Source organism: Vombatus ursinus, unplaced genomic scaffold (assembly GCF_900497805.2).
Source record: "Vombatus ursinus unplaced genomic scaffold, bare-nosed wombat genome assembly UNPS02011334.1, whole genome shotgun sequence".
Classification (NCBI taxonomy): Eukaryota; Metazoa; Chordata; class Mammalia; order Diprotodontia; family Vombatidae; genus Vombatus; species Vombatus ursinus.
This window is the reverse complement of record NW_020951112.1, coordinates 140,406-154,494: the sequence shown is the minus strand read 5'-3', so window position 1 is coordinate 154,494 and position 14,089 is coordinate 140,406. Positions and strand designations below refer to the sequence as shown.

At 43.4% G+C, this 14,089-nt stretch overlaps 1 protein-coding gene across 2 annotated transcripts in view; it reads left to right on the top strand.

Annotated features, from left to right (window-relative positions):
* STAB2 (stabilin 2) overlaps nt 1-12,246 on the top strand; it is a 164,216-nt gene extending 151,970 nt beyond the window's left edge. The window contains exons 65-69 of one of the 2 annotated variants that reach the window (XM_027855863.1): nt 1,607-1,747; nt 2,095-2,205; nt 3,735-3,863; nt 7,388-7,504; nt 11,738-12,246. In XM_027855863.1, coding sequence (XP_027711664.1) covers nt 1,607-1,747; nt 2,095-2,205; nt 3,735-3,863; nt 7,388-7,504; nt 11,738-11,785 — 546 coding nt within the window. In that variant the 3' untranslated portion in view covers nt 11,786-12,246. Of the gene's footprint in view, nt 1-1,606; nt 1,748-2,094; nt 2,206-3,734; nt 3,864-7,387; nt 7,505-10,256; nt 10,618-11,737 lie in introns of those variants that run through there. The other variant, XM_027855864.1, reaches the window with a different exon arrangement.
* Nucleotides 12,247-14,089: the final 1,843 nt, after the last annotated feature.

Below are 14,089 nucleotides of genomic sequence, written 5' to 3'. Positions count from 1 at the left end.
CCTTTTCACCCAAGTCACTGTATTCTGTTGCTTGAACCTTGAGCTAAGTATCTCACATATAAGACAGCTGAGGAATCATCTAACCTAACCATTCATTCTGGTAATAGAATCATAGATTCATAAATACCCAAAGTCACACAAGAACAAAGTGTTAAAGGTGAGATTTGAACCCAGGCCCCGTAACTTCAGAGCCAGTGTTCTTTCCAAGATATCATGTTTTGCTCACTGCTAACAAGCCTAAAGACTTCCAAAAATCTTCACCCATTTCCAGTGCTGGCATCAAAGAAAAAACATCAGAGCCCAGGGAATGTTTTCCCAATCCTTAAAGTAATGTCACATAGCCCAAAGGAGCCAAAGTGATTTAGTGATTGGGTAGCTCTCCTCCCTAACTGCTCAAGGAAGGATTTCTCTAATGCCAAGCCTTCTTGGTTAGTGACATGTAAAGCTTCCCTCATAGTTTCATCTATAACCTGACTTGGCTTACCTATAGAATTTGTTTGATAAAGTTCATTTCCTGATGGGATCTTTTTTTTTTTTGCTTTCTTTTTTAACATTCGTTTTTAAAATTTTTAATTTCCAAATTCCCTCCCTTCCTCTTGCCCCACCCTTCTCCCATCAAGAAGGCAAGCAATTTGATATAGGTTATACATGTGTCATCACGCAAAACATTTCCATAATAGTCATGTTGTAAAAGAAAACACAGGCCAAAAAAAAAAACCCTCAAGAAAAATAAAGCAAGTAAAAAAAAGTATGCTTCACTCTGTATTCAGATGCCATCAGTTCTTTGTCTGGGGATGGATAGCATTTTTCATCGTAAGTCCTTCAGAGTTGTCTTGGATCATTCATTGTATTGCTGAGAATACATTCTAAGTCATTCACAGTTGATCATCACACAATATTGCTGTTACTCTGTACCCAGTACGTGTCAGTTTGCATCAGCTCATACAAGTCTTTCCAGATTTTTCTTAGAGCATCCGGGTCATTGTGAAGTTCATTTCTTTAGGGAATGTATTTGAACTGTTCAACTCAGGTTGTTCAAATTTTATGACATTTAAGGAAGTATGGGATTATGGGTCTATATCCTTTTTAACTTTTACAAGACTGCAATATGTAAAAGAATTATTTTTCTGTAACTATGACATAATTTTGCCTTATTAGAGACCTAATCAGGGTTCAGGTATTCTCTGAGGTCTGAAACTATGCTTAAATATAATAAAACCTAGGTTGTTAACCTTAGAATTAACCTTAGGTTAACCTTAAGGTTGTTAACCTTACAATTCTGTATTGTGGGGTATGTGTGTATGCATATATGTGTGTATATATACATATATGTGTATGTATATATACATACACACATATATTTATTTATATTTGATAGCAGTTACCTACCACATGAACTCAGAGAGGAGATATTTCTTCCTTAATAAAATCATTAAGATCTGAATTAAAATCAGCCCCTAGCACTCACTGGCCATGTGGCCATAGGCAGGGCACTTAACCCTTCTGTAAGACTTTTTTACAAACCGGTTGCTTTATCAGCCTCCTATTAGAGAGAAAACCCCTTCTGTTGTTGAGGCCATTCTTGTGTTCCACCTTGCTTTTTCAGACTCTTTCTGGAAGAGACATTGAGCACCATCTCTCCAACGCCAGCACTTTATTTTATGAAGATCTGGCCAATGGCACCACCCTACAGACCCGGCTAGGCGGCCAGCTGCTCATTACCTATGTGCAGGACGCACTTCATACAGTAAGAAAAGAAAGGCATTTAGGTGTTTTACGGTTTATACAGCTCTTTCTTTATAGGCATTTTCTAAGGGCCATCATCCAAGTGTCATGATTCCTATCTTACAGAGGAACAAACTGAGATTCGATCAGACTAGGCGACTTCGGCCAATCTGCATGCATTTATTAAGAACTTTTGATGTTTTTTGTATCACCATAGGAGCTCGGAATACAAACATAAAAGGGAGACAGTCCCCGCCCTCAAGAAGCTTACAATCTACCTTGCCCCAAGCTGTAATAATATTTACAACATAAACTCATTTGAGAAGAAAAACTTAAGGCCAACACATATTTCCCTTCCCCTTTTCTTAGAAAGAAACCAGATTTGTTGATGGACAAGCTATCCTCCAATGGAATATTTTTGCTTCCAATGGAATAATCCACATAATTTCAGGGCCTCTGAAAGCACCTCCTGCACCAATTGTAAGTACCTTTTTTTTTTCCTGCTATGAGGTCCATTCTCTGTAAATCTACTTTTCTCCTAAAGTTATTTTCACGCTATTCTTCTGCTCTGAAAAAGACCAACTCTCTTTGAAAAGAACTAGATTTGAGGGGCAGCTAGGTGGTACAGTGGATACGACGCTGGTCCTGGAGTCGGAAGGACCTTAATTGAAATCTGACCTCAGACATTTACTACCTGTGTGACCCTGGGCAAGTCACTTAACCCAGATTACAACAAAGAGAGAAAAGAATTGTATTTGTCATAAAAGAAGGTTTTATTGGGTGGACTCCAGATGAGTAGGAAGCAGACCACAGAAAAGAGTATCAATAGAACATTCTACAAAGGAAGAACTAGACTGATAATCAGAAGACCTGAGTTCAAATCCCAGCTAGGCCACTTACCAACTGTTCAGCCTGGGACAAACCACTTAACCCTTTGTGGTCTCAGTTTTCCCAGGACCTACCTATTCCTTGATGCTTCAGGAAATAAGAGTTAACATTTAGATAGTTCCTGAAGGTTGACCCAGCTCTTCACATTTTGATCCTCACAACACACCCTGTAAGGTAAGTGCTCTCAGGATCCCATATATGCCTACGGTCACACAACTAGTAAGTGTCAAAGGCAGGATTTGAACTCAGGTCTTCCTGCTTCCAGGCCCAACACTCTATCCATGATACCATGCTATCTCGAAGGAAAACCCAACATCAGCTCCCTAAGAGGAATGAGATTCACTTCAGTTGTGTCTGACTCTTTCTGACCCCACTTGAGATTTTCTTGGCAGAGATAAATTGGAATGGTTTGTCATTTCCTTCTCTAGCTTTCTTACAAAGGAGGAAACTGAAGCAAACAGGGTTAAGTGACTGGCCCAGGGTCATAGAGTTAGTATCTGAGACTGAATTTGAACTCAGATCTTCCTGACTCCAAGCCCAGTGCTCTATCTACTATGCTACCAAGATGACCTCTCCACAGCACAGCTGGAGAGAAAAGCAAAAGCTGGGATTGAAACTCGCCCCACAACAAAAGGCCTTCCACATTTCCAGCATGGGGAATGACAGTCACCCTGCTCACACACACTCCTCTTTTTAAAATAACATTTGATTTTTTAGCAACTGCATGTAAAAACAATTTTTAATATTTTTTTTAAATTTTGAGTTCCAAATCCTCTCCCTCCCAGAGACTGTAAGCAATTTGATATAGGTTATACATGTGCAATCATGCAGAACATAGTTCCGTATTAGTCATGTTATGAAAGAAAACAGACCAAAACCAAGAAAAAAACAAAGAAAGTGAAAAATAATATGCTTCAATCTGCATTCAAATCTTTCTCTGGAGGTGGATAGCGTTTTTCATCACGTCCTTCAGAATTGTCTCGGATCATTGTATAGCTGAGAATAGAGGTCACTCAAGGTTGATCCTCGTTACAATGTTGCTGTTACTGTGTACAACATCGTCCTGATTCTGCTCACTTCACTTTGCATCAGTTGATATAATACATTCCTTTCATGCTCAGGTTTCTGCTCACGCTGGTTTGGGAGCAGGAGTATTCTTTGCCATCATACTGGTCGTCGGAGCCATCGCATTAGCTGGGTATTCTTACTTCAGGATAAATCGAAGAACAATTGGTTTCCAGCATTTTGAGGTAAGAAAGTAAAAAATGGGCAGGGGAGGCTCTCTTTGGCTACCATAACGGAGACGCAAGCCAACCTCCAGGTCCTGACTGTTGCCATTAGCTTGGAGATAGTGGTGGCAGCAAAGCTGTGCTCGGTGTACCGGTCAAGAGGAGAAAGCATCTTGAAGATCTGTGGCACCTCTTACTTCTTGGTCATGATACTTTGGTCCCTGATAAGTGTGCAGTGCCGTCCCCCAGATCACATCTATAAGATGAGGCCATCGGTCCCTGAACAATATTGACACTGTGAGTGCAATGGAAGGCATTTAGCACTTAGCCCTAATCACGTTCTCGTTTCTCAAAACTGGCATCAGAACCTGTGATTTCACCAAGATGAAATATCGATCTCATGGAAGCACAGATATTGCCCAGAGTCAAGTCCCCTAGGACAGTCCATAGTCCAGGTTAACCCTTTGGAAGGTGTAGACAAAGTGGCCATTATAAGCAGCCTCTTTCTACTCAAATGAATACTCAAGGGGCAGAGTGGAACTCTTAAACAAGCAAGGACAGGTGGCTGCTGCCCTCTAATTAGGGACACCATAGAAAGATAACATCTGTGAGTATGTATGTACAATAGTGAGCCCCTGGAAAGTCTAGTTTTAAAACTGGGCCTCAGTTTCCTCTTCTGTAAAATAAGGGGGTTAGATGTAGAATCTCTGTTCTCTAGGATCCCATGAAATCCCTGGCCACACATTTTCTCAGTTCCCATTCTATAACAACACACACCTGCCCATATATCTGAATTCTAAGAACACCTTATTTAGTTTCTAAATTGGGAAGCATCATTAATAGAGTTCCTCACAGAACTAAGGGAAGACATTGGATTTATTCCCAGAACATCATCCACTCTGCTTCTGAGTAAGTAGTGTGACCCTAGACAAGTCACTTCAGCTCTGTGATGAAGCTTCCTTTTATAAAAGAAGACAATAATGTCTGAACTTGGCCTCAATGGCCTCTGGCTCTAAATTTATGAGCTGAGAAAGACACTGGGAACCGGGTATGTCCCAGCTACACCCCAACACAACTTAACCAGTTAGCACTGGTTTGGTCATACCTCCCAGAGTCTAAGAGAAGGAAGTGTCAGCTTGACAAAGAGAAATTCCCCAGGTTATGGTCCCTTTGTAAACAGATAGATAACGCACGTACTAGAGCATTTACCTCAAATTCAGCCTCCCAAAAGCTCTCCTCCAGGAGAGGTCACCTGGCTACAGCCCTGGCCAGTTACCTCCAAGGAAAGTGGCCCCTTGGACAACATCCTTCTGCTGAATCTGCCCCCTGCTTCAGCCAGTGTTGAGGGGCAAGATTCTTTTCCCACCTGAGGGCCTGCCCAGAAAGGGTTATTAGCACACAGCTGCCAATCAGGCTTTGAGGTACAGTGTCTAAAGGTCAGCGACCAAACTGCAGGCCTGAGTCAGCTTGTGACTCACCATGGACAGAAGGCCTTGATAATCCCGTTTTTCTTTGTTAAACAAAGTGGCAAGGGACCGATACTTAGCTGTTCATTGATTGACCAATCATGATGATCTGAATCACCCGCAAAGGTTTGAGAACAATTGTGTGTTCCCCAGGGATGTAACAGAATAGAGTCAAAAGAATGGGGAGGAAATAACCAATGATGGGGTCATTGAACTGAAATGAACCCCAGCTCTAAAGTCATTATAGGGTCTGGGTATGGCAGCTACTGTAGAGACTGGGGGATCGCCCCAGTTAGGGAATTTTAAGTGTGCTGAGCCAATCAGGTGTTGGACCTAGAGTCAGGAAGACCTAAGTTCAAAGCCAGACTCAAACACTGCCTAACTGTGTGACCTTAGGTAAGTTACTTAACCTGTTTGCCTCAGTTTCCTCAACTAGCTAGCACCTCTCTCCCAGCATTGTTGTGAGGATCAAACAAGACAATATTTATAAAGTGCTTAGCATAGCACCTGGCATACAGTAAGCACTTTATAAATGTTATTATTATTGTCCAAACAGTCTAGCACCATTAATGCAAGCACCCAAAAGCAAAGGGCGATCAGGCTGCTTAAGGACAGTCAAACTGGCCTAAGTAGGAAATTTATTGTTGTTGAGTCATTTCAGTTGTGTCTGACTCTTTATGACCCCATTTGAGGTTTTCTTCGTAAAGATCCTGGAGTGGTTTGCCATTTCCTTCTCCAGCTCATTTTACAGATGAGGAAACTGAGGCAAACAGAGTACAGTGACTTGCCTAGGGTCACCCAGCTAATCAGTGTCTGAGGCCAGATTTGAACTCAGGAAGATGAGTCTTCCCAACTCCAGGCCTGCGCTCTAACCCCTGCACCACTAAGCTTATAGAGCAGGTCAAAGTGTCTGTGTTGATCAGCAGAAGAACTGGGCCTGTGAATGGCCATTGCACCTAGAGCCTGGGTAAGACAGAGAGACTCTGTCTTTAATTAAGAAAAACTTTGCTTCCAGAATGATCTCAGACGAGTCACTTAACCCCTGCAGACCTCAGTTTCCTCATCTGTAAAATAATGGTTTAGATGAGATAGGCTCTGAGGTCCAGCTCCGGTTCTACTCTCCTGTTCAACTCTCCTGTTCTGCTTTCTCAGGGGCCCTGGCAGAGCGGGTCCTATTACCCTGCTGCCCACCACTAGGCAGCTTTTTATCCCACCATCTCCTTCCCCTCCCGTCCCCAGGGCATAACCAATTCCCCATTAAATATATGCCAAGAGTTGGGGTTTTAGAGCTTCTGCTGTGGTTTCTACAAAAGCAAATTGGTTTCCATGGTGTTCTCACAGTTTTTATCAAATCTCCATCCACAGAGGTAGAATCAACTGAGCTCGTTTCTAGCAAAACCTTTTTCCTCAGAGCCAAACTTTTAACAATCCAGGCTGGTAACAGCAACTGGAATGGGGTGTGGTCACTCCCTCCCTCCATACTGAGCTTTACAGAGAGCTGAAATGAGGACAGGGTGACCAAAGCTTTGCCTCAGGACACAGAACTTTAAAGGGCATCAAAAACAAACCACAGGAGGCCCCACCCTACCTGCTCCTCCTCAGGGAGCAGCCTCTGCAGCAGAGGTCCATCCATGTCCCCAGGTCTCTATCTCCCCATCACATCCTGATTTCAGGATCACCCAGAGACACAGTTGATTTGAGAATACTTTTGATGTTACTGGCTGGAGGCACCATTTCATCTCACCGCTCCAGGAGATGAAAAATGGGTAGTTTCAGCTGTATTCTGTCTGCCTTTGAGGCCCTCAGATGGAAGGGTCCCTGCGGCTCCAAAGCAGGAGGTGCGTTAGCACCCAGAAAGGAGAAGATCTGCATCTTCAAAAGCCCTTGCCTCACCACTTGGGGCAGGGGCTGCCTGGCCCTTTCATCTCTCCCTTGGTTTTTCACTTTAATTAGGGATCAGGCAAAGGGAGGGGTAAGAAGGGGCACACTTTGGTGATGATCCCAAAGCACAGATGTCCCATTTCCTGTCTCCCTAATGATCCCTGCTTCACTGGGTGTGCTCCCGTGTACTCTATACAGCCAGAAGAAGATATAGATGTCACAGCCCTGGGCAAACAGCCATCCTCGAATATCTCCAACCCCATGTACGAGAGCATGAGCACGCAGCCTCCGGAACCCGCCTACGACCCTTTCTCGGTGAGTTGGCACCTTCCGACCTGGTACAAGCCAGGCCACCCGATATCTGTCATGGAATCTGAAAGCTAAGCACTTCACAGGGGAAGGCTCATTTCCCCCCTATCCTAGAGCAGTAATTAGAACTCTCCATAGAACAACTTCACACATGGTCTCTCATTAGGTTAGCAAAGCATTCCGCCTGCCAGAGTAATGGGAAAAAATGACAAGATGCTGTGACTCAGGAGCTGCATGACTGAGCCGGCTGCCAGACAAGAGGGCATGAGCCGCCTCTCATGTTGCCGTGTGACCTTGAGGAAGGAGTCGCTTTCCCTTCCTGAGCACTCAGAGATAGGGGCTGGAAGGAGGGATTTCATTAACAACAGAGAGCTCCCAGATCAGGGAGTCCCCTCTGCCAATGCAGGGGGGCACCTGAGAGTCTTAGAGAGTGACCCAGAGCACTGCTGGCTTAAATAATCTGCCCAAGGCCAGGCAGGCAGTATGGGTCAAAGGTAAGAATTGAACCTGGGTCTTTCTCACTACAAAACTCCTTGTGCCCTTCACATTTTCAGAGATTCAGAGAGGGAAAGGACCTCAGACATCCTTTGTGGATGTCTAAGTCAAACCTACTGACTTTACAGATAAGGAAACTGAGGCCTAGAGTGTTTAAGTGAAGCTGTGCCTATGGTGACATAGTAAGTGGCTTAGCTGGAGCCTGAAACCACAACATCTGGCTCCAAATCCAACATACTTTTTTGGTTTAAAATTGTTTTTCAAACATCAATTGAATTTATCAATTTGTATCATTTGATTTTATCAACTGAATTTATCAATTCAGTTATTAATTGAAATTATCAATTCTCTCTGCCCCTTCCCCACCCCCACACTGAGAAAGGAAAACAAAACCTTGCGACCAGTCTGTGTAAGAAGGTCAGACGTAGACGAGTCTCTGGTCCTTTCCAGCTCTAACTTTCACTGAGAAAACAGAATGATAATGAAGAAAATACAACTGAAATTCCAATCAGTATTTTATGCCTCTGGTTTCACATTAATTACTCAGAGATTAATGGCTGAAATGATCCTATACAGGAGTCAGCATCCTTGGGCACTTGAGACAATTATAAATAACTCATATTTATAATTTCAGAGCAGGGCAGCAGGGTGGTGCAGTGGAGAGAGCACCAGGGCTGGAATCAGGAAGACTCAAGTTCAAATCTAGCCTCAGACCCTTCCTAGCTGTGTGACCCTGAGCAAGTCACTTAATTTTTCAGTGCCACGCCACCCTGGAATTCTTCTAAGGTTTAGGCTGCAGAGTAAGTACCTCATTGCACTGGTAGAGCTGATCTCCTCTTTCTCCACACCCAGCATATTACAGGTCTGAACAACAACCAAAAAAGGCCCAGTAAGGGAGAAAAATAGACTCCAACCCTCTAGCCAAGAAGCTCACTTCCTTTTCTTGATAAGGGCTCCCCCATGGCACCTTCTCAAATGTCCCCCTTTCTCTGTCCTCCCCCATCTCTGCCATAGCCAGCATGACGGGGCAGAGAGAGGGCTGGGCATGCAATCACAATGCCACCAGTCAGTAACTAGCTAAATAAACAGAAGCAAATCATTTTTAATTCCTCTGAGCCTCAGTTTTCCCACCTTGAATATGGGGGTAATACCCCTTGAAGTACCTATCTCATGGGCTGTGGTGGGGCTCATGTAAGATATAAAGAAAGCATGACATAAATGTCAGCTGTGATTATAGTTTGAAATGTCCAAGAGGCAGTTGGTGATGGTACATTGGGTTCAGACACTGATCTACAAGTCATCCACAAAGACGTGGTCATTGACTTCAGGAGAGAGCCCAGGGCAGCTGCTTAGGGAACAAGATATGGCTAGTTATCCGACCAAGGAGATGAAGACAGGGAGTCAGGCAGGTGGTGGGAGGAGGGACAAATGCCCCAGAGCGGGCCAAAGAAGAAGGTGACAGAGAAAGGGCCAGCAGATTCAGCCGGCAAGAGATTACTGGTAATTACTGAGTGGTGAGATTGGAAGCCAGATAGCAAAGGATTAAAAGCGATAAGAGAAACAATGAAAGACTTCAGAACGCCAATCCAGTCTTGACAATGAAGGATGCCATTGCCTTAGTGCGAGAGAGGGCAGTTCTGGAAATGCAGAATGAGGCACACATTGAAAGCCATGGCCAATGAATTGGCTTCTTTCACCTAACTATATAATGGAGACTTAGTAACTTAGTTGTAACTCAGTAACCTGGCTGTTAGAAGAAAGCATTCCGTCAAGGTTTGGGGAAGTCCACTGGGTACTTACAGTGATAGAAAAATCGTACCCATAAACCATTTTTTTAAAAGAAAGGAGAGATTTAGAATAACAGTTCAAGAGAATACCAGGGTGAAAAGAGAGATTTTGCAGCAAGAAAGGAACCTCTAAAGATGATCAGGTCGTAATTTACAAGAATACCGCAGGCTGTGGACTCACGTGGACTGAGTCTGATTTGGGGGCTGACCCTAAAAGATTAAATTTTCATAATTGCCCACACTCTTGAAAAATCTCCAAATGTGACCTAAGTCTAGCTCATGCCTTGTTGTTTAGTCTTTTCAGTTGCAACTGACTCTTTGTGACCCTATCTGGGGTTTTCTTAGCAAAGATACTGGAGTGGTTTGCCATTTCCTTCTCCAACTCATTATACAGATAAAGAAACTGAGGCAAACAGGGTTGAGTGACTTGCCCAGGGTAACACATCGAGCTCATGCCTGGGTTTCTCTAAATGTAGGTAACAGGGTCCTAAGTTCCCACGAAAGGAAAAAACCAAAGAGATGCATTTGTTGTGACCTCTAATGCTGGCACAGGGCTAGCCACAGAAGATTCAGAAAACACAAAGGACTCATAGGAGCCCAGCTGCAGACAGAGAAATCGAGCCCTCAAATGGAGGTATTTAAAAGCTTCTGGATTCATGTGAAAGAACACCAGGTGATGAAATTTCACAGCTATTATGAAAGGGCCAGAGCTGAGAAGCAGATCTCCTACAGAGGTGGCACTCCCTGCTTCTAAAGGCCCAAACACAAAATGGACCATGTAGTACCTTGGAACCCACGGACCAATTTCAAAGACATTAAACAAGTCTGAACCCCGCATGTCTATTGTGACTTCTTCCTACTGCTAAGTTATTTGTAATATTTCCTTCTGTGGAAAAAAAGTAAAAAGGCCTGAGAGGAAAACTCAGAACAACACAATACAGAATGTCAGAGCTGGAAGGGGCCTTAGAATTAGTCAAGTGAGTGAGAACGTTAGAGCACAGAGGATTAGAACCCCAGCCTAGAATCTCCAATCAGGGAGGGACCTGAGAACAATGTCACAGCTGGCAAGGAATGCAGACTGCATGTAGAGATCATCTTCTCTAACCCATTCATTTTATAGATTAGGACAAAGGGCAAGTCACTTGCTTGAGGTCACCAGACAATTAATAGGAGAATAGGGACATAAAACCAGGTCTCCTAACGTTCTTTCTACCTGCCTCTCTAAGAGACGGATTTATCTTTAAAACCCTCTGCTAATTATAATAGCTAATATATATAGTGGTTTAAGATAATGGTAGCTCATTTGATCTTTACCACTTCCCTAAGAGGTAGGTATTATTAATTACACCCATTTTACAGATGAGGAAACTGACTGAAAGAGATATGTGACTTGCCCAGAATTATACAACTTATAAGTATCTGAGGTAGGAGTCCTAACTCGGGTCTGACTCCAAATCCAGCGCTCGACTTCCTGCACCAATTATTTACCTCAGTTTACCTTAAGATACAAACATGCCCCCTAACCCTACAAAGTGTGTCTAATCATATTCAGATAGAGAATTGCAATTCCTGCCCTTGTAATATGGCTTCCCAATTGTATAACTGTGGGAGAGAGCTTGCTAACCTTTTTCAGACAAGCAGGGTTTGTGATGGAAGAAATTCATTATGAGCAGAATATAATAAGCTTTGTCGATTGCAGCTCTGTGAGGGTGGCATCACTTACCCTGTGTAATGTGGCATTCCAGCTCAGTCCACAGGGGCTGCTAATGGATTCTCAGCCCAAGATAATGCTTTTCATAAATTACAGTCAGATATGAACAAACATGCTTGTATGTGGAGGAGGACAAGATTTCCATCTTGGAATTATTGCTGGCAAAAAAAAAAAAAAAAGGAGATTGTTATCTTGGAGAAATGAAAGCCTGGTAGGCTGATTTATTCAGTAACAAATCTCTTACAGGAATCTGATGAACAGCAACTTGTGCGTAGTGGTACCCAAGACCTTTAAGATGATCGGGAGCTACAGGGACCAGCTGTGAAGTACCCCCTTTGGGGCTTACAGAGTAGCCTGCAACCAGCCAACGTCAACTGTGAATACTTAGGGCCAAGCCAAGTTTCTGGAACGCTGAAGTGGGAAACACTCCAATGTCATACCTCATTACTCTGTCTGTTCTGGGGCTTTTTTGTTTTCACCTTGTGGGGGGGGGGGGGGCAGAGAAGCATGCATTTCCTCCTATGCTACATTTCAGCCCAATGGGAAGGCTAACCATTTCCCTGACCTCGACATTCATGAAGGCTACCCTCACTGCCTGGAGTAGTAAGAGCTAAAAATATAACAATAATAAGAGCTAATAATAAAGAGCCATCTCTTTAAGGATTCCAAAGTCCTTTAAACACATTATCTCATTTTGTCCTCAAAATGACCCTGGGAGGTAGGTGCTATTATTATTATCCCTATTTTACAGATGAGGAAACTGAGTCAGACAGAGGTTAAGTGACTTGCCCAGGGTCACACAACTAGTGAGTGTCTGAGGCCATATCTGAATTCAGATCTTTTTCCTCATCTTTACCTTTCAGAAACTCTATTTTCCTTCAAGGATCAGCTCAAGCCTCCCTATACTGCCCTCTTCCTTCCTCTCCCTCTTCACGTTTTCCTAGACCATTTTGTCTGGATCTCTCCTCCACCCCCTGCCCTCTTTTATACTTATCTGTGTATAAGCTGTATTTCTTCTCTCCTTGCCCCAACTAGAATGTAAGCTCCTTAAGGGCAGGAATTGCAATTTTTTAAAAAATCTTTGCACATAGTATGCACTTAATAAATGTTTTTTGAATGAAATGCTCACCAAAAAGTAGGATTTCTGCTCCTGTTTGGCTAAAAAACTTCAGTGAGTGACTGTGGCACAGAAATGAGAGTCCTGTCCTCCAGCTGGAAAGGTCAGGGTTAGACAAAGCATCTATATTTCAGACTGAGGCAGCCTGCATGTGTAAAGTCTGTACTACATATTTTAATTATTTTGGTCCAAACCTGTGATTTCCTTGGTGTCAGGAACTCCCTGGTGAGGAGATGCTCTCTACCAATACAGGTGGGTACTTGTCTGCAATTTTGAGTGTTGAGAGCTACCTGGGGAACTAAGAGGTTAACTGAGTTACCCAGGGTCACACAGCCAGAGTGTGTAAGAAGTGGGACCTGAACCCAGCTTTTCCTGACCCCAATGCCTGCTCTCTACCTGTGAGCCTGGGAGTAGCATAGACTCCTTTCTGGGCTGACAGATCAGCCTGAACTCACACTAGCAGGTTGGTATGCCACCTGGCTACAATTCAACCTCTCAAAATTCTGGGGAGGTTATCCTCATGTGGGCAGGATACATTCCTAGTACTCACCCCTGTAGCTCTTGAGCACTGGTGTACTTCCCATCTATAAGAAACCATTCACCATGACAGCATCAACTAGAACATTAAACAGAAACAATAATCCTCAATAGAAGGCAAAAGCAGAAATAATCAGAGCAGTCTATCCATAAATCTGGGTCACTCTTTCTCACCAATGCACACTGTCTGTGGGGAAGAATGGGAGAGAACACACTTATCAAAAACTTAGCAGGAAGTGTGGAAATTCACATAGCCAGGGGGTAATTCACAGCTCTGGACTATAGGTCTTGATGTGGTTGGTACCATCAGTAACGATGTGCACCACACAAAACTGCCTCTTTGCTAGATGGTCTCCTTCTGGACAAAGCTAGTCCTCTTCTGTTCTCAAACTGATGAAAGAGTGACAGGCTCTTACTGCTCACAGCCACCCTTAAAGGGCACTAAGAAAAAATGTTACACTACTTCAGTAACAATTCCCTCAAGCCAGAAAACCGCCAGATCTGCAGATAAGAGGTGATTTTGCTTTGTCCATTCAGCTTCGAGCCTCTTCTCAAAGCAAATCATAGCTCCTCAAAAGACAGAGAAACTGTCTTGATCCTTCTCTTTCTCCCTCTCAAACCAGAAAAGGCAGTAGAGGATAACACAGGCAACCTTGAAGAGATTTTCTTTCCCTGACACTGTAAGTGGACTAGAAAGCAATTAGGTCCTGATAGCTCTTCACCAAGTAACAGAATCCAGCTCTCTTTTAATCAGCTGCCAATGGAGCTGCTCCATCCTTTCTCCATTTAATCAGCAAAACAATGCCTCTCTTCGACTCAATGAGCTTCCTGAAAATTAGCTGAAGAGTCAACTATCTCAATGGGAAGCTTTCCATGTCTTATGGCCCTAGCTTCTTATAACTCCTACTGTACTCAGCTTACTCTCCTGTAGTTTCTTTTTCTTC